At 39.5% G+C, this 20,124-nt stretch overlaps 1 protein-coding gene across 8 annotated transcripts in view; it reads left to right on the forward strand.

Moving 5' to 3' along the window:
• ctnnd2a (catenin (cadherin-associated protein), delta 2a) overlaps positions 1 to 20,124 on the forward strand; it is a 252,253-nt gene that overhangs the window by 204,467 nt on the left and 27,662 nt on the right. For all 8 annotated transcript variants that reach the window (XR_006375784.1, XM_044176683.1, XM_044176687.1 and 5 more), the window contains 4 exons: positions 4,452 to 4,569; positions 7,258 to 7,440; positions 10,865 to 11,038; positions 13,616 to 13,766. Coding sequence is in view for 7 of the 8 variants with exons in the window: in XM_044176683.1 (XP_044032618.1) it covers positions 4,452 to 4,569; positions 7,258 to 7,440; positions 10,865 to 11,038; positions 13,616 to 13,766 (626 nt within the window). In the remaining variant the exon portion in view is untranslated. The remainder of the gene's footprint in view (positions 1 to 4,451; positions 4,570 to 7,257; positions 7,441 to 10,864; positions 11,039 to 13,615; positions 13,767 to 20,124) is intronic.

Here is a 20,124-nt window from a genome sequence, read left to right on the forward strand (position 1 = left end):
AAGGTAATTATTTAATGATGCAGGCTAATGAGATCTACTGAATTAATGAGGAGTGACATCAGATAGGATGAAGTGTAAGCCTGTAATGGACTTGTTAAATAGTAGAGATTACTAGTTAAATTTAAGGACATTCACAGACACCGTCATTCACACACACTCACATACGTGAGTGTGTGTGAATGACGGTGTCTGTGAATGTCCTGTGACCAGTGAAAACCAGCATGTAGATGCTCACATGCCCTCTTTAGGCATAGTGTTTTTAGAGTTAATGCACATACACATTGCTTAAAATGTAATCTTCCATACTCATCCTTCATCTTCTTATGAAATATGCCATCTGATCTGCTCTCGCAATAACCATATGCACAGATTTTGTTAACAGGGTCCATGAATCCCTTATGTTAGAGTGAGGAAGCTGACTCAAACAAACAAGCCAGCATTATCTAAATATTCCGTGATGCAACACAGCAAGATGTGAGAATGCCTGAGGACACGTTACACCCAGACAAAAAAAAGTTAGCAGGCTATTTTCTGCATAAGAAATCCTTGCCTCACTGTGTTAGTCAGTAACTAGCACAGAAGGAAAGGCTTGTTGCAGAAAGGCACAATATTTCATGCTTCATTACAGAACCACTAGACTAACAAGCACATGTGCACAGGCAGCAAGCACACACACAGATACAGACGCAAGCACATTCACATTCCTTTTTACATGTACACACAAACACACACACACACACACACCACACACACACACACACACACATGGCGATGTTCATCTCTGGTCTATGGGGCAGCTGTGTTCAGGCTATTCCAGGGTGGTGTGTCCAGACAGACACAAGTTATTAAACAGTACATGCAGCTGGCAACAGGCAGCCAGTGTTCAGTAGTTATGGACATGACATAGTACAAGACCAACATCAGAATCATTTTCATTTCAAAGATTGTACAGGAATTTGCATGGCATGTCAATAAATCACTGTGTAACAAGCTGTAGAAAGACAGGGACCTTGAATGTATTGAGAGTACACAGACATCTTTCTGGCTTTACTTTACATATCCTATGTGTCATATAGTTTCTAATATCTTGAAGCATAAAAGAGTATAGAATTGCTCATTGTTGTTTAGCAGGGCCGTGCATGAAATCAGTCAACAAAATAAACCTTTACTACACCTGACTGGATTGATGCATTACTTGCAGGGAAATCATTGGTCTGTGTTTATAATTTTCAGTCGGAAAAAATCTGACTGTTCTAGAAATGTCAAATTTCTCTAAAACATTTCATATCTTTAATAGTGTTTTGAATACAATTTGGGCAATAAATAGAACATTACCAGTTCAGGAATCATGCTTCTACAACACCTGTTCTGAAAGGATTTTTAGTTAAGAAATTCTTGTCCAATCTATATACAGTTGAAGCAAGGGCATTTTCTGGGCACTCATTCTGTCTTGACAGTGTACCTCCATGCAGGCAAACATCTCCATTTTGTGAAAGTTCTCACATTCTCTCCAGCCATTATAAGGCATCAGATAAAAAACTTGATGGAAATCTCAGTAGAAGTCACCATATTCAAGGCTGAGCGTTAAAGCAATAAATAATCCACCCTCTCTCATTCTCACCCACCCACCTCTGTCTTCGGTGCGTAAACATTAGTCAAGGTGAAGTGTTTTCACTGTTCTGTTGTTTTATATCGACTTGACAGAGAATTGTGTCTCTGCTAAGCGGGTTTTCCATCGTGTGCTTGTTTGGCCATTAGCATTCAAAGCGGGTGAAAATGACTTGACCTTCTCTTGGAAGCGGGGAGCCGTGAACGTGAAGTTTTAATTGAGTTCTTGTGTCTTCCCCTCTCTCTCTCTCTTTCTCATCAGTAAAATAAATGATTGACCTCATCTCATAGACTGTTGAAACAGCTGTGATCTCTCTATTATGCCAATGTGATGAATGGACTTATTCGTTCACGACATCACATTGTCTCCTAGTTCACACCTCTATTGTCTGTCTCATCCGTTTTTTGACATTTCACCTTTAAAGAAAGATGTTTAAACTCATGTTACCAAACTTCAGCAATTGCTTTGTTAATTCTTTTGATTTCTTTCTTTCTGTTTTGCCAGTTGTCTGCATCCATATCCCCTTATCGGCAAGACAGCATAATAGAGGGTTCATTGCAGTATTGTTCTCAAATAAAGGTTTAGTGTGTAACAACCAGCCAATAAATATAGAGATATAAAAAACATAAAAGCCGTGGCTGTACGTTCACACAGTTGTATTGTAGCTAAAGGCCATAATGGCATGGTATGATCACACTGACATATTTGCAAACTTCGCTTAGTGTGTTATTGCCTAGACCCTTTTTTAAGACTCAACCACAAGAAACAACTTTGTGGTTTTATAATTTTAATGTTAAAATACATCCCCTGTGCAAACCACATCAAAGTAGTTCTGTTTAAAATTACGAGGTAAAGTGTTTAGTAAGCTAACTAGTAAACATTATCTAAACACAAAGTCAGATTTGGTCCCTCAGTGATAAATTCATCTATTCTCAGTCAAAAGCAGCACAGAAATTAATACCGAGACAGCCAAGTAGTTATAAAATCACAATCAGCTGTTCATGGTCACGCTCGACAACAATTGTAGCCTCCCAATATGGCTACCAGAGGATGTGCTGTAGTAAATAACCTCAAAACCTCTACGCACTCATCCACTTAAGTGTACCAGCCCCATCTCCTGAGTAACGTATCCCCACTCTACAACTATCACTACACTAATAGTGACAATATTGTGTAATATAACAAGACATCAATGTCTCTTTCCATTGCCACTATGCACTGAATTGACAAGAATTGATTTTGATGATTGTGACTGCTGAGGAAATGTTTTGAGTGGATTTTTTTAAGACTGTGTATACATTTGTCTCTTGGGTGTTTACACATAGATAGACACCCGCATACTACACTATGCTTGTTATGGCTCTAACATTGATTTCCCTAAAGGCTGTCTACAGCATGATACACACAGAGACACGCTCTATACTCACTTAGAAACATTTCTAGCTTATATATTTCAGTGAATGCTGTTTTTGAGCGAGAGATTGACTGAGGGAATTTATGAAGCTGTTTTTGGAAAATTAACTTCAGGAACTTCTAAGAAAAAATGTCGCTTGTGTTTTAAGTGAAAACCCGTCTGTAATCCTGTCTGTAATTTTGTCTTCATAGCACCATGTAAACGCGAAGTTTATGCTGTATGTCAAAATGATCTCTTCTCCTCTTTCGGACACTGCCCCCTTCCAAGTTGTTAATCAATTTAAAATTGAATTACCTATTTCTCTTTTTTTTTTTGGTCATATTTAATTAGTAGTAACACGGTGATAACACACTGACCATCCTAATTATATCCAGTTTGTGTTAATGTAAAGTGTATGCTACTGAATTTATGTAAATCATACAGCATCATAATTTATCTCTGTAGAGTCACTGCAGCGTAAGCATTGTTATGCTCTGGTCAATGGGTAATGCTGAGTGACCATAAGTCATGTCATTTTTTTTAAGTTACATAAACTTTCAGCTGTGTCTATTTGATCTTGTGTTGAGTGTTGTTGATATAATGCATCAGTAAACATCATGTGTTCTTATAGGCAAATGCATTATATAGAGTAATTCATTATGCATGTTCTTATGTTTATTTACTTATATATTAGAGTGAAAGAGTTAGTTGCTTGTGTGCTTTTTGTCATGTTCAGTGCTTAGTATGGACTGAGCTCCAGTAGGGATTTATAAGGGAAATACAATATTCAATTTAGCTCATGCTACACACCTCAGTTTCATATTTATTTTATTGGCACAGGCAATGTCTCTTACTGAGTGTATCTGTGTCACAGACAGCTCCATGTTGAAACCCAAACAAATCCAACCCAACACCACCCACCTGTACCTCCAGTTCAATTACAATTCTATTCATTTGTGTGCATCATATTGGCAAAGCTGCTAATAATAAATGGAACAATATTGTCAAATTATCAAAGCAGCGTTGGTGTGAGTGTTGGCTGTGAAGTTCAGGCACCAACTGTCTGACTAAAGCAGCTTTTTCCCCCCCTTTTTTTTGGACTCAAGTCAAGTGCTTTAAATTGAAGCAAGCCTTCGGGGCATAGATTGAGATGTATCCAGAATTTTAATGTTCCCTTTTCAATTGTTTAGTTTAGGGAGAGCTGCCAGGTTCCCTGGTATCTATCTCTCACTCACTCACTCGCTCTCTCTGCCTCTGTCTTTCTACACCTCTTGTTACCAGCTTTCCTATTTTCTTTCATCTGTCTTCCTGTCTTATCTTCCCTCCTCACCAACTCTCTTTCTTTACCAATTTGTTTTTTCTCTTTCTATTTGGCAAACACACAGACACATACACACATACTCTAACCAGTGTTCTTTGTGTGTGTGTGTGTGTGTGTGTGTGTTGCAGGAATGTGAGCTCCGCAGGTGAGGAGGCGAGACGAAGGATGAGGGAGTGTGATGGCCTGACAGATGCTCTGCTCTACGTCATCCAGACATCTCTGGGCAGCAGCGAGATCGACAGCAAGGTGTGTGTGTGTGTGTGTGACTGAACATCGTAGCTTGTGTTAGTGTAATGTGCATGACTGTGCCTGCATAAATTCATTCATGCTCTTATTTGTCTTTCCATCTCTATCCATTAAAACCACACTAGGCAAGATTATCAGTACAGTAAATGTTCAAACTAAATCATGAAGTTGGATTGCAAGAGAGAAAGTGTTTCATTCCCTGTCTTGTACACACAAACTGGTGAAATCTTCTCATTGCACAGGGGATGAGAAATAAAAAATACAACAATGGCTGAACCTCCTTTCACTGCCAGCAGCCACAAGAAAGAGAACTTAAGGTTTTCAAGGAGCGTGCAGTTCATCAACATGTCTTATTTAGGGCAAATTAAAGCTCTAAAATTCAAAGTGTTGCAGCACTTCTTGTTGCCAATTTAGCTTGGCCAGTAGTCAAAGTTGAGTGGGTTTATGTTCGCTTTGTGCTTTTTTTTTGTGAGGACATGTTCATGTGGGCGTGGAGTGTGTGTTCATGACACAATATGTGGGGGCCAGTCAATACTACATAAACAGTGTTGTGGATGGCTGACTTCTCAAGGTCTCCCTGTCTCCCAGCCTCTCTAAATGGCTATCCTTAATCACTGTTTAACCGATACCTCCTCTTCACCATCTGACTGCAGTCACCAGAGGAGTACTGCTGTCGCAAGGGTAACAAAGACTGATTGGCAGGTGAACCAGCAAGTGGTCACTGTTAAAATAGTGATGCCCATTAGTCACATGCAACTACCTCCTTCTTACACTGTCCACTCATCTGCCTGTTTAGTTGGCAGACTGATCTGGCCTATCATTAAAACTTACAAGAAAATAGATCTCAAGGACTTAATAACATATAGTTAATATCTAGTCGCACCACTTTGACAATACTTTGTGCAGATTATTTAAAAAAGAATGTATTTGTAACATTGGCCTTCTAAAACAAGACAGTAGAAATTATTAGGAAACACAAGCAGAGGTTGTTCAAACATTATAACTGATTATCTACCAGTTCTTTTGCCCATATTCTTGTGCAATCAGTTCCATCTCTGTTAGTGCTCTTGCAAAAATCCCCTTCACCATCACTCTCAGCATTCTTCAGGCTTTGTGTTTTTGATCAACAAGACGGTCTTAGCTCTCTTCTCTTTGCCTTTCATGTTCACAAATCCACACAGAAATGCATACGATCAGAGGAATATTCACTATATGTAATGTGACAATTATGTTTTATAGTCAATTGTCCCATTACACACAACCTACAGATTACTATGCTGTGCACGGATGTGAGCAAGTTTTAGAGACATTTAAATAGGTTTCACAGTATGTATTGTCACACAGCTAAGAGCCACTTAACTTAACTGATACAGTAATTTAAAATGATGGTGGAAGAACTAATAGACTAAGCACATCATTCTACATACACAACCAATATGATGTTGACATTTCATAGATTATATGATGTTGATATTTAACAGCTTGCATTAGGTTGTTACTGCAGGGGGAATTTTGATGCTAGTCCATTAATGTATGTAGTCTGGTGTCCCAGAAGAGTGTTATGGACAAGCAGATTTTAAATGCAGTGTGGAAAGAAGCGCAAGGTCATACAGACAAAACCTTCCAGCAACAGAACTGGCTGTGTTCTTGTATTAGTTTGTTTTGTAGATTCTTTTATAAAAATATAATTTCTGTTGTAGGGCTGCTGTTTGTGCTCACCCCAACCTCTGACCTTCCTGTGGAGACACGAAGTACCACGTAATAATTTTAACAACAAAATCAAGAGTTTGTTTTATCCCCTAAACCATGCAGCCGGAAAGAACAGGGTACTGAATAAATGTGAAATAACAGATCGAAATATGAAATGTCAAAGTAAATTGTAAATAAAAGGTAACTTCTCCTAGATCATTCTATAATAGCATGTGAGTAGAATTTCAAACATGACTGCAGCTCGCTGGAGTGAGACATTGTTTTGTTTGTTGCATCTCTTGAGGCTGTTCAATTACGCTCTTTAGTTGTTTTTGTGTAAACCAACGGTCAGACAGAGAGAAGATTGATGATTTGTCTTTGTTAATTTCCACTCTGTTGACTCCATGACTCCCCTTTCTCAGTGATACTAAACACACACATGCAAGTACACACACTCAGTGAAAGTACACACTTAAGCATAGACAACACTGTAAGAATTAGTTTGCTCTCATTCAGACACACGCACACTCACATGGTCCTCGGCTGGCAGGTTTGCCTCTAAACTTGTGGTGTTTAATGGGGTGTGATACAATATATTGGCCTTGTCATTTTTCCTCATTTACCTGAGTTTCTTCAAATCTCATTTCAAAGTCAGAGCTAACAAAATAGAGAAGCATATTACCTATGAGATTCTATTTCTTCTTTCCTTTCGCTCTTTCTCTGTCTCTCACTCACTCCATCTGTCTGGCTCGTGGGTGGGGGTGGAAGGCCGTTAGTGTGAGAGTGGGCGGTTTTTATTAGCATGCCTTGACTTTGAGTTTGCTCTGTGTTTTCAAGCGAGATGTTTCATTAAATGGCATCAAACACAAATCTCCCACCTTAACTTTCTCACTTTATTCATTTATATCTCTCTTTTTTCATCTCCTCTTCCTTCTTTCCAACCTCTCTTCCTCCTACCTCACTTCATCTCTTATCACTCCCAACTTTATTTATCTCCAGACTGTAGAGAACTGTGTTTGCATCTTGAGGAACCTGTCGTACCGCTTGGCTGCTGAGACGTCCCACGGCCAGCAGGGGGGGTTGGAGGAGCTGGATGGCCTGCTTTGTGATGCTAACGGACGCGACGGAGAGAGTTCTGGCTGCTGGGGCAAGAAGAAGAAGAAAAAGAAGGGAGCCGATCAGGTAAAGACAGAGACAATAGGAGATGATGAGGGCAAGCAAATAATGGAGATATAGATGGATGGAATGGACAGAGTGGATGAAAAATAAGTCTATAATCATTCTGTTCAAGCTTTAAACAAAACAACAGAAAGTGTCAGTGTTTGGCCACTAGAATAGCTTCACTGCTCCTTGGCATGGATTCCGTGAGATTGTGGTGGAGAGTGCTATCTAATACACCAATCGTTTTGATTTGATGAGACTGAGTTGAGATCAGGTGACTGCAAAGAGCATAACATATAATGATGATTCACATCATTTTAAAACTCAATATATTCAGTGACCCCTTGTGCTTTGTATGGAATCATCTGCATTCATTATGTTTCTCCACTTATTTATTCAGGTTTTTACTTTCATTTGTCCCCCATCTTTATATATACACATGGGTGCAAAAAGTAGAAGTAGACAGCTTTTATAATGAAGCAGGAATGCAGTGTGAGTGGTTGAGGCAGCTGTGTCTTCAGCAGGGACAGGCGTGGTAAATAATGGAAAACAGGGATGAAAATCAGAGAATATTCTGAGTTGAAAAGCATTGACTTCTTTTATAATGTATTGGCTCATAAGCCCCTTTTTTGATGTTTTTTTATCACATTTTATATATTTGAAACTTTTGAACCTTAACTTTTTTCATTGAAAGCTTCATCACTGTCTTTTACTTAGAATTTTTTTACTCTCTCTCTCTTCCCTGCTGTCTACTCTTTTATGCTTTTTTCAGGCTGTTAAGGTAGACGGTCCATGGACAAGACCTCATGTTTTCATGAAATCAGAAGCGCTACAGAACTCTTAGAATAGGTTGTGAGTGTGTATGTTAGAATTGTCTATGGGCCCAAAACCGAGACACGTACTTGTGTGCTTAAGACCCAACCCGACTAAACTGGACTGGTATTTGAGACCCAAACCAAACCCAAGAGCCAGAGCTATATTTTTGCTTTATTTCATTCATTATTGACCTTTGACTCTCCAGGCTAATGCAACGCATAGGCTACACTGTGTCTCTTTGCCTCTTCCCAATGGGCATTGTGTATCTACTTGAAGCCCATGACACACATGGACACAGACCGTTTGCACAGACAGAGAGGCAAGAGGAAGGAATAGAGAAATTCTTAATAAATTACATTTAAAAATAACCAATCGCAACAAAACGGCCACTAGTTTGTCAGAACCTGATTCAGGTTGGATAGCAGTGTACGTGTGTTTGCATTTACTGTATACACGTTCATTTCTTTGGTACACACTGAGGGATAGACTGTAAGACAGGCAGAGTTGGATGCAGACAGGGGGAAGTAGGAGGAACCCAGAGGTATACCACAAATATGAGAGTGATGGGTAGTAGTTAGTGAGACACAGACAAACACAGAGAGACTGAAAGAGAGGGGTAGAAGCCAAGAGACTGGATCAGAGAGAGAGAGAGACAGGGATATGTTGAAGGGAAGAAACCAGGCAAGAGGAAGACAGATGGATAGAGAGACTGAGTGAGGGAGAGAGACACAGGCAGTTAGACTGTAATGTAGTCTCCTTAATCATTTATTAGAGGTTCAGACAGGAAGGCCAAGGTGCAGTACGGGAGTCTGAACTGGACCTAAACACTCCTAATGGACTCCTGGAACACACTCACACACTCACACACACACACACACACAGATTTTTTTGCGTTCAGGGATATTCTACAGATTTCTGCTTTGTGAAAATAACACAAGTGAAATCTGATTGAATTTACAGTGTTTTTAAAGTGTCTTTTAAAGCTGAAATCTGTAACATTCCACATTGTTGCCCTAGAACTACAGCAAAGATAGCAGGCCATCTAGTGTCACTTGATAAAAGGAGAACAATGTTGGTATCCAGCTGTCTGACCAGATAACGTGAATGTGAATGTATAATTTACTTTACTGGCATTGTCAAACAGGACAGCTGCAACTCAACAACATGATCAATTTCCCCATAGGAGACGTAGAGATTAAGTGGCAGTAAATGTGGCAGCTTTACAGTTTTACAATTCTTAACCATGCAGATACAGGATATAAAAGTGATATATTAGTTAAAAAGAAAAGGAATTCACCTTTAAAAAAATATGATTTGAAGGCTGCGTATGAAACGTTGCATATGTTTCTTGTACTGAAGAAAATACATTTGAAATGTTTAATATACTACAGAAATTTAGACACACAAAATAACTTTATACATTAATGTTCAGTATGTAGGATGTCTAGGCAACAGAAAGTACTCTACTGTGAAAGACTTGATGCCTTTTGTTATAGAGCCTCTACACACTTCAAACTATAAGAAGCCTTTGATTTTATGATCAGAGAATCTATGTATAGATAAAAACATGCACTCACACACAGCCACACACACAGTCCACAGCACCTCTCTCAAGACACACACTAGCCTAGTTTACTTTGAGACAAGGGGAGGAAGGGAAGCAGTAGAGCGAAACCAAGAAGGTCGATAGGGAAAAACTGAGAACTGGAGAGAGAAGGATGGAAATAGAATAAGAAAATAGGGAGAGAGGGAGGCAAGCAAGAAGGAAAGAGAGAGAGAGAGAAAGAAAGAATTAACAGAGAGAAAAGGGGACAAGATATAAATGACAAGCAGGAGAGGAAAGAAATAGAAATAAAAGGACAGAGAGTGGGTTCATGCCTATGTGAAAGAGGTGTGGGCATGCCACTCAACAAAGCGGTTCAAACATCAAGGGACTCCATTGTAGTGGAGGAGAGGAGGAGGGTGGAGGTAAAGGGGGAGAGAGGTGTGGAGCTTCAGGTTCTGCTCTCTCAAAGTAAATGTAGGAGTTAAACATTCTCTCATAGTCGCTCTTTTCACATGTGTCTCTTTTCTTTCTGTCTTTTGCCCTTTTCCCAACTTTCACTTCCATCACCATTCTCTCCTACATAACAGGTTTACAGGGAGGGATTTACTCAGTGTCTCTTTGACTTTTTAATAGGTCAGGGTGTACTGGCTGGAGATGTAGTTTGCTTTCAGACATGCATGCAGTAATTCTGACATAACGCATGCACTTAGACACATGAGAATATATAGTATACTCATTCACACATATCTTTCTTTCATGAATATTGCAGGTATGGAATTAGATCAATTCCCAAGAGCAAATGGGAAGAGTGAATGACGGTGTTCCCTGCTTCTTTGAAATTCACTGTGATATCACAGAGCTCACTTCTGCTGGGTGTGGTCAGAGTTGAAACACACTTAAAACTTTCAACCAGAAAGGCCAGTGAAACACTGCTTCTCAGCCTGGTGTTAAGCAAAGTACAAAGTTGTGTGAATACAAAAAATCTCATTGCTGGAAAAGAGTATACAGTGTTCACTCAACTATCTCTTCATGAATAAAAGTTAACATAAAAAAATGTGCCCCATTCTGTTTCCTCTTTCACAGTGGGATGGCGTGGGCCCCTTTCCGGACACGTCGGAGCCCCCCAAAGGGGTGCAGATGCTGTGGCACCCCACCATCGTCAAGCCCTACCTCACCCTGCTGTCTGAATGCTCCAATCCCGACACCCTGGAGGGGGCTGCCGGGGCTCTTCAGAACCTGGCCGCAGGCAGCTGGAAGGTAACGACTAGGTTTAAAATGTTTCCCAAACTGTTTGCCTTCTTATTTATTCACTTGAAGCTTCTTTGTCACACATAGATATCGTAGGAGCCCAAGAGTATAATCATGTAAATACACTGTAAACCATATTCAGGCACTGGTGTTTTGACCTTAGAGTGTATGGCTAGTGATGTAGAATTGAAGCTCACGCTGCTCTTGCAGTCATTGCACTTCTGTTTTAAATAGATCATCAGGTAAACACTGAGATGTAAATGTGTGTTCATACGCATTTCATTGTCCATTAGTATGAAAGGAAGGGATTCATCATGAGCTTGTCCTAACTCAGCCGTGCAGTGAATGAAAGGACATACAGTGTACACAAATTATTTGTGCAGAGAAACCACAGATAAAACAGTTTATTCACATTTACAATGTGAATAAACTGTAGGATAAACTACTGTGTGTGTGTGTGTGTGTGTGTGTGCGTGTGTGTGTTTGTGTTTGTGTGTGTGTGCGTGGAAGTGTGCGTGGAAGTGTGTGATTATGTGTTGGCTACCTATCTATTAGACTGTCCATTCACACAAAAGAACATAGTGCTGGTTTGGCTTATGCTTATTGAAAAGGATAGATTCTCAGAGAGGGATGGTGATTTTACAGGATGGGCAAATGTAACTCAGAATGTCCTTGCTGAGTAATAAATGTATTTTCATGGCAAGCAAATATCCATTGAAATGTTAAAAAGGGGTTAATATCAACAAGGACACTAAGACGGGTTGCTTGTGTGCAAACAAACAGTTTGGTCTTTATTCAAATTCAAAGGCTGATTTGGTTGCAGTAAATGCCACCGCACAGAAGATAAACGACTCAAAATGCACAATCAATTGGAATAATGTTCTATTTGCTCACTACACCACCTTGCTGACTTTGAAATATTTTCAGCACAATCGCACGTTTTTATGTGTTCTCTAGTATATAATATTGTTCGGTAGCAATGCAATAACTGTAATAATGTAAAGGCTCCAAGCCCGAACACACCAGGGAGTAGAGCCAGGGTTCAACAGCAGCTGACTGATGGAAGCAGCTAGATGGTAATAATGTATGAGTCATGCAGTCATATTGGAGAGTATTGGTGAGGACAGCTTTAGCCTTGAGGGAGGTGTATATAAGGGTAAAATGCAGAAAGTATGAGGGTGTAACCTTGGAATGACCTTGGAATCATAAAACTGTATCAGACATGTTGGTTGTAAATAGGCTATCTGGGAATCTTGATGTGGTCAAAAAATGCTCAGTCAAAGGGTTACATTACTTTTGCTGTGAAAACTTGAACTCAAGAGGGAGTGACAGACAGGGAAGCACACTATGGTTGAGAGGGATGTCTCTGTAGTCCTCTAAATGTGTGTGGGAGGTGTGTGTATCTGATTTTGGTTTTGTGAGTATGTGAGTTTCCATTGGTAGTGGACTGGACAGAGAACCAGAGCAAGAGGGAGATGGAAGAGGGGGCTGTAGAAAGACATGAGAGAATGAGGAAATGATGGGGGCAGGTGGTCGTCAGGAAATCACATTTTCTATTTTGGATCCTTACTGCACACATGTATGTGTGTGCTTTGTTGTGTCTCCTCTAAGCAAGCTCCCTCTCTTGACTCAGAATAGCACTGCTAACAGTTTCCGAAGAAGCTGTGTTGGCGTACTGCTGGCACAGTCTACACTCTGTTCACTAAGCTCTTGGTTAAGACATATGATCATTTCCCTCCAAGGGTGACTTATTTCCTAAAATGATTATATGAACCATAGTTTGCCCATTTTGGTCTCTATGTAAAACAATAATGTGTTATAACCTTAGCAGCCCTGGAAAGGTCAATTATTCTTTCGACAGAAACTTTTAGCTTTTTAGCTTTTAGCACACCTCATTTACTGATATCTATTCTTGGGTGCTGTTTAGTGCATCCCAAGTCTTCTACAGTTGTCCCACAAGGCAGCACCACTTGAGTGGTTCATTTAAGCATACCTTGATAGTTATTGAGGGAGGATAGAGTGGTCTCCAAGCTCAAAACCCTTCTCTCTGGTTCATATGATTCTCCCTCTTACAGTATATCACTAATGAGTCAGTATAATGCCTCATATTGCCCCTGGCCCATTGTGAGTGTGTGTCTCTTTTCCCTTTTTCCTACCGCAACCACTTTATTTGCAGTCTGTCTCTGTTTAAAAAAAGAAAGCCAGAAAATAGTCAGCATAGTGACAATAAGACAGTGGAAAAATATAGAAATGCATGACCACAGTTTGTTCATAGTAAGGTGAACCATACAAGCATAGTGTCACTAGCAAGTAAGAAGGATAGTTTTGGTATTGTTGCCGCTCTCAAGTGGACGCCTTGCATCCCCATTATCTCATTCAAAATTGGGATTTCCCTAATCTTCCTGTTGTGAAGATCATTGTCATGACAAATGTACCATAGGATTGTTTTTTTTATTAAAAAAATAATTTATTGTTTGTATTATATTACAGTTTGGCTTTACTTTCATTTCAAATCCTGAGTGTAGGGCCTTAACTGTGGCCAGTTTTTGCTGTTTAACTATCTTCCCCCTGCTCTCTCCGTGACAGTGGTCAGTGTACATCCGGGCTGCCGTGCGTAAGGAGAAAGGCCTTCCCATCCTGGTGGAGTTACTGAGGATAGACAACGACAAGGTGGTGTGTGCCGTGGCCACCGCTCTCAGAAATATGGCCCTTGACATCAGGAACAAGGAGCTCATTGGTGAGTACTGGTAAAAGCTTTTCCAAAAGATGTTATTAGGTGGTGAAACATCCCCCCCACCTTAGACGAAGTCATTGCATGGATCACTAGCATTTTTAATCTCTATCAAGTCACATGAATTTAGACACCTGCACTGTTATGCTCAGTTGCAGTCTCTGTTGTTTGGTTGTGAAAAGCAACCTGAAACCCACTTTCATCTCTAATTGCACTCTCTCGTATCTACTGTGGTCTGTTCCTGTCACATTGTTCTCATTTAGAGTATGCAAGTCAAGAGCTTGTGTTCAAGTGATGTAACACAAGGGTAAAGGACCTGCAGCCAGTTGCACCAATTAAAAGTAATTTAACACTAATGCCAGCCTGTAGTCACCCTTGCCTTTTAGCAGTAAAATAGTATGATGGCTTGTTCTACAATGCTAGCCAGGTGGAGAACTTTAGGGCTGCTGTGTGATTTTGACCCATTAAATTATGGTATTGATTAAGACCGTTAATTGGTAATGAGAAACTAGGATGAAGTCTGTATAATGAGCTGAAGTTTTAAGAGGCTTTACAAATGCTCATGTGATCTAAAATTATAATGCTCTACAGCTGTCATACATTACTACACCATGATGGTGGACGTGTCAATGCAGAGACCATTGCAATTTAGTTTTCTTTTTCTATTTTAAGTTTTGGGTAAAGTCATTTTACATAATAATTTAAATATCACTTTTATATTGTATGTGTGCAGGTGAGTGTTTCTTTCTGTGTACACAAATGTGTTGATGTGTGTGTGTGTGTGTGTGTGTGTGTGTGATGCGTCCTCATTGCATAACCACACACCACGCATGTACTGATATGATTGTATGATTGTATGTTTGTGTGTGTACAGTATGTGCGCGTGTGACATCATCCCTCTCTGTCTCTGGTATCTCTGATCATCTCGGCTTCCTGGTGGGCTCAGTGGTTTCTATAGCAACCCTGTTACCCTCAGTCTCAGGCGAGGGGCTTCTGGAGCCTCTCTGGGTTTTGCTGGAGTGTTGTAAGAGCGACAATGAATGCGTCCGTCAAAGCTCAACACGCCCATACTGTGATGGTCTGGCTGGCACACAGCAGCAGATTACAGGATAATTGAAGCCTTCACAGAGAGACGCTCATCAGTCTGATTTGAATGTTTTTTGTTTATGTTTGTTTATTTGTTTGCTTTTCTTTCTTCAGTATACCCACAGATGTATCGGCAAGTCAGTTGAATATAAAGTTAGGTGGTGTAGACATTCTTACAGGGACATTAATTTATGTTTTTTTCTCTTAAAAGATTAGCAAGGACCTTTGCATGTCGTCCCTTTCCCCTTTCATCTTTTCTGTGGCTCTCCATTTTCAGTTGTCCAATAATAACAGTGATACCAGACAAAGTAATTGTAAAAAAACAGCAAAACCCTTATACGACATATCATAATTGAGCCTACAAGGATTTGTGCTCTTGATAAAAGAGATTTAAAATTTATGTCAGCATAAAAATGTGGGTAAACTCTACCCTTCAAAAAACTGTCCAACTAACTATAGTTGGGATTGCATTTCGATATCCATTCAGACAGAACTGTTACTGCAATGTATTACCGTTTCCGCTGCTGCCAACCAGGTAGAGTTTATTAATGTGCAATGTATAATATTATTGGTTTTAGTAGAATATTGTAATATTCCAAGGTCAAAATCCTGTTTCAGCTACCTTTTACATTAAGTCTGAGTGAGCCATTTGCTCTTACGTTGTCAGAATAAATGTTTAATTTGAATAAAATTAAAGTAAAAAACGTCCACGTACTAACACGATTTAATCAATTCTTCCATTTGACCTTTTAAAATGAGAACAGTGTATGTTTTGCTCTGGAAATCATTAAAATGTTCTCTAATTGATTAAAATATTAGAGGTAATTGGTCAATTTTTACTTTTAGTCTTTTATAGCCATTAGCTTCCAAAGCAGAGAAAGATAAAGAGGAGAGTTATGGAAAGAGAGGTAGACACTGTAATCAATGTGTGCTTCATAGAGAGAAAGGCAAAACACACAGGCTGATTGAATAATGTAATTACTTGCAAATTCACAGGGAAAATCAATTCAAATTTGTTTGGCATTTTCATTTGAATATACGCTTGACTTATTCAGTTGCAGGATAACATGGTTTAAGTCTTGCATGTGATTAGCTCTCCCAGTGTTGTTTTCTGAGACTTAAGAGGCCGACAATAAGACAGAGACAGGGTGATGGAGGTAAATTAAGATATGTAATAGAGATAGAGAGAATTAGGGGCATCGCAGATCATCATTCTCCTGTAGCAACCGTGACTGGCACCATTAGGGAGGTGTTAACAGATTGGCTTAAAAATAAATACACCTCGGCAAGAAAACAGAGATCTTTAGAAAGATTGTTGTGGTTTTGACGGTCATGTAGTTAACATTATTATTAAAAGTAAATAGTCTAATGTAGCTAATAGGTTACTGTGACACAGGCAGTTCTTGGTTCAATTTGGTTCAATCCTCCAAAAACAGATATTTTAACGCTTCCTTAAGCTATTTGAGCATTAAGTGGCAGAAAGTACGTAAATGTCAATATTTAATGACATTTTAGCCCTGGTTTGGTTCTCCAGCTAAGAAAAAAAGATCTGCTTCTCTTAAGCTTGTTTACTTGAGTTTCTTCACCAGCCACCAGTTAAAAACATTAACCGACATTCTTGTGGTTTTACAGACTGGCAAACAAAAATAATGAGCTAAAGGCAGTTGGAAACTGCATGGAGCTGCAGAGTGGGTTGCTGATTGTCAGTGGGATTGTCTTTACAAACAAACCTTCTCAGGGATTAATTTGTTCAATATTCAAATTGCTTATTGCACCTAATAAGACAATGATGGTTGGCTGGATCTATTTAGCTAGCTAACAGACATTATTTAAATAGTCACATAAAATTCATTAGTGTCAGTGGAATAAATGATCAGCTCAAAATCAGCTCCCAAATCAACTTCTGTTCCAAACTGGTGAGACAGGAAGAGACAGTCAGAGTTAATGACACACAGTGACATAGAGAGTCTTAGAAATGCAGAGAGAAAATTGAGAGAGGATGAGAAAAGTGAGAGGGATCAGTCAGGGTTGAGTCTTTGCTCTTGGCATGGTGTGAGTTGATGCGTGTCGACAGAAAAGAGGCAGAGGCCAGGCACTCGTAAGAGACAAGCCCCATTTGGCCCATGTTCGCAAGCTTTATTCACCACAGTGGCTCTAACCTCTGAGTCAAACACCTTTTTCTTTACACCATGCTCTTCTGCTAAACAACAGTTTAACCCGAAGCCACAAAGCGGTTTCAAAGAGCAGTTTGCAGGTCTTCAAGGTTCCACCTAATTATAATATAATTTTGCATGGCTAATCTAGAGTAAATCGTCTCTTTCTAAAAAGCAAAAACAAAATCTTCGTCTCTTAAAACTCATGTGATAGTGTGTCATAAGCTGTTATTGCCGGTAAGTTTGGCAGCATCACCGTAGGGGAATGGTAGTTTGCATCAGACCTCAGCAGAGTGAGCGGAGATGAGAATCATCTTTCACACAATAACCTCAGAGTGTCAAATCCTCATGAAAGCACTGTATGATTAGATGGCAGCAAGACAAACAAGAGAGGCACAAGGATGGAGAAAGATGGAAAAGAGCAGAGAGGCCGAATCAGGCTAGGGAGACTGAAACAGAAGAGAAAAAGAAGAGAGAGCAGTGGCAGCTGAAGACCTAACCGCGTATGTATGCTTATATTCCAGTCCCTCTGTAATGTGATTTAGTGGCATATTGATGTCGCTGAGAATCATTCTTCTCATCTGTCAATGTTTTTGTCTCTCTCCTGATTTCACCTCCTTCATAGTTTTTGATTTGCATAATTTACTGTATGCCTGTGTAGCAATAAATGAGTCCCATTCACTGCTACACCGTCTGTCAGCGCAATTCTTCCCCATTTACTTACAGATGGTAATTTGACACACATGAATTGGGAACAGCACTTGAATGCCAAAAAGACACTGTATTTTTTCCAAATACAGCAACTATTTACTAAGGGTTCCTATAAATGCATGCTGTGCTTGCAACCAAATTCAAACCAAAGTTAGTGTTTAATGAAAAACTGATAAATGCAAAAATCTGTATTCATTTAAGACATTTAATTAATTGATTACATTTTTTTTTTTTTTTTACGAAATTACTGGCTCCAACTGCTAAATCTAATTGAGTCTCTGGATTCTGCAGTAAGGGTTTGATTTAAATTCCAAACATGAATTCCTAATATAAAGTCCTTTACTGGGGTTTGCATTAAATATGTGATATATAGTAATATAAAGTTGGATGTGAAACTTTTTTACTTTTTTAGTTACAGTTTTCAAACAAATGAGTCATACTTTATAAAAGCAAATTGATTCAGGTTATGTAACTGGCTCAAAGTTTTTAATCCTATATTGCATTTGATTATACAGTATATCAATCTGCAAATCGATGATTAGGAAATCAAAGCATTATTTAATAGTCATTCATGTTGTGCACATACATTCAAGATGACTCACAGAAAATGTTTTAGCTTGACACAGTGACATTATAAAAAGACATCAAGAAAATCGAACCAGTCAGCTTCTAAATGCTGGCTACCTTCCTGCATTCGGACTACACTAATTGACTTCCAACATCAAACAAAGCGCACCGTAGTTTACTTAAAAGTGTCTCAAGACCACCTCTTTCATGTGAATCAGGGGGTGTTTTATCAGGATGTTCTCATGTGTGATCGGTGTAGAAGCTCCTCAATTCTGTTTGAATAACATCAAATGAAAATACCTTCAGAATACTGATAACAGGCTTTTTTTCTGATGCTTATTGGTTGCAGAAGACACCCAATACCCTTTTTTTGACTGTAGTAGCAAAAATCAGTGCTGATGATCACTTTTTCTGAAATGATGATGACTTTTTTTATAAAAAATTAAAAGCAAAATGTTAAAACTGCATAGAAACATGATATCAGCAAAGGCAACACTGTATCACTGCATAAAATATGTGACAATGATGTAACAGCCACAGAAAGTCCACTTCCACGTCCTCTACCTTTTCTCCTTTCTTCTCCCTCTTCACCCCTTCTCCTGTTTATTTGTTTTCTTCTCTTGTCACACCAGAGCTTTGTTGGTTTAAGCCTCTCCTCCCCTCATTTTCACTTTACAATGTTGTGCCCACCTTCTTGTCTGTAACATGAATATTATACCCTTTTTTCTCCATCTCATTGTGCTTCTTTCTTTCTCTTCCCTCCTTCTTCTCCTCCTCTCATCTGTTTATCCCACACCTACGCCTCCCTCTCCGTCTCCTTTCGTTTCAGACATGAGCTCATGACGCCTCACCTTCCCTCTCTCACAGTCTCTCGCTCTTTGTGTCTCGCATTGATGACATCAGTGCTGGGGAGTGTTACTGTGGAAACCGAAGTAGTGCGCCACAGGGATATCACTAATTGCATGATTGCAAATGTGTGTGTGTGTGTATGCGAGTGTGTGTTCACTAGAGGTCAGGCTGTGTTATATGCAGATGCAAATACGGTGCAGAAAACTCACCGGTTTCAAGCCTTTGATCTAAACATATATTATTCTCACAAATACATACACGCACACACACTCACATTGTAGTACACTGAAAGATTGCACTAAGCAGATGGCAAAAAATGACATTACGTGCTTCTCCCAATTTGTGAATTCCCAGCCACACAAAGTATTTTTTAGATCACCAAAGAATGTCCATTTTGTGTTTTCCTCACCAACTTTGACATATTTTGCCGTCCCTGCTGTCAACAGACTGCACTGTGGTAAGCATACACAACTTTGGAAGGCTAGCGGGCCGAAAGACAAAGTGACCGTGTCCACTGACTCACACTTCTCTGTCCCTGTTGCAGTGGTACTTTATGAAATTTCTGTGTCGCCTTCGGGATGAATCTCTTGTGTGTGAGGGTCTGGCATGTCTTTTATCAGCACACTTCTCTCTCTGGCATTCTCCGTCCTCTGCTCCACTGTGCCAGACTGGGAGCACGACAGACAGAGAAATAGAAACAGAGAACAATAAAGAGAAATTGAGAGGGCTGTGATAAGATGATGAGAATTATTTGGTCTTACAGCTGTTCCTCCGGGATCTGACTCGTGTTCAGGTGATCTTGGGAGGTGCACAGATACATTTAATTTTACTCTTCTTAAGGTGTAACAACTCAAATTTAAATGACATATTCAAAGTTGTGCCCTCATGATTTTATTCAAGAAAATGTCTCCACTTGTAAGACCCCAACTGATCATCATTAAGAAGCTGTACAGTGTAACTTTATCTAACCATCACAATGGGAATTCTCTGTTCTCTGT

This window comes from Siniperca chuatsi, linkage group LG19 (genome assembly GCF_020085105.1).
Source record: "Siniperca chuatsi isolate FFG_IHB_CAS linkage group LG19, ASM2008510v1, whole genome shotgun sequence".
NCBI lineage: Eukaryota > Metazoa > Chordata > Actinopteri > Centrarchiformes > Sinipercidae > Siniperca > Siniperca chuatsi.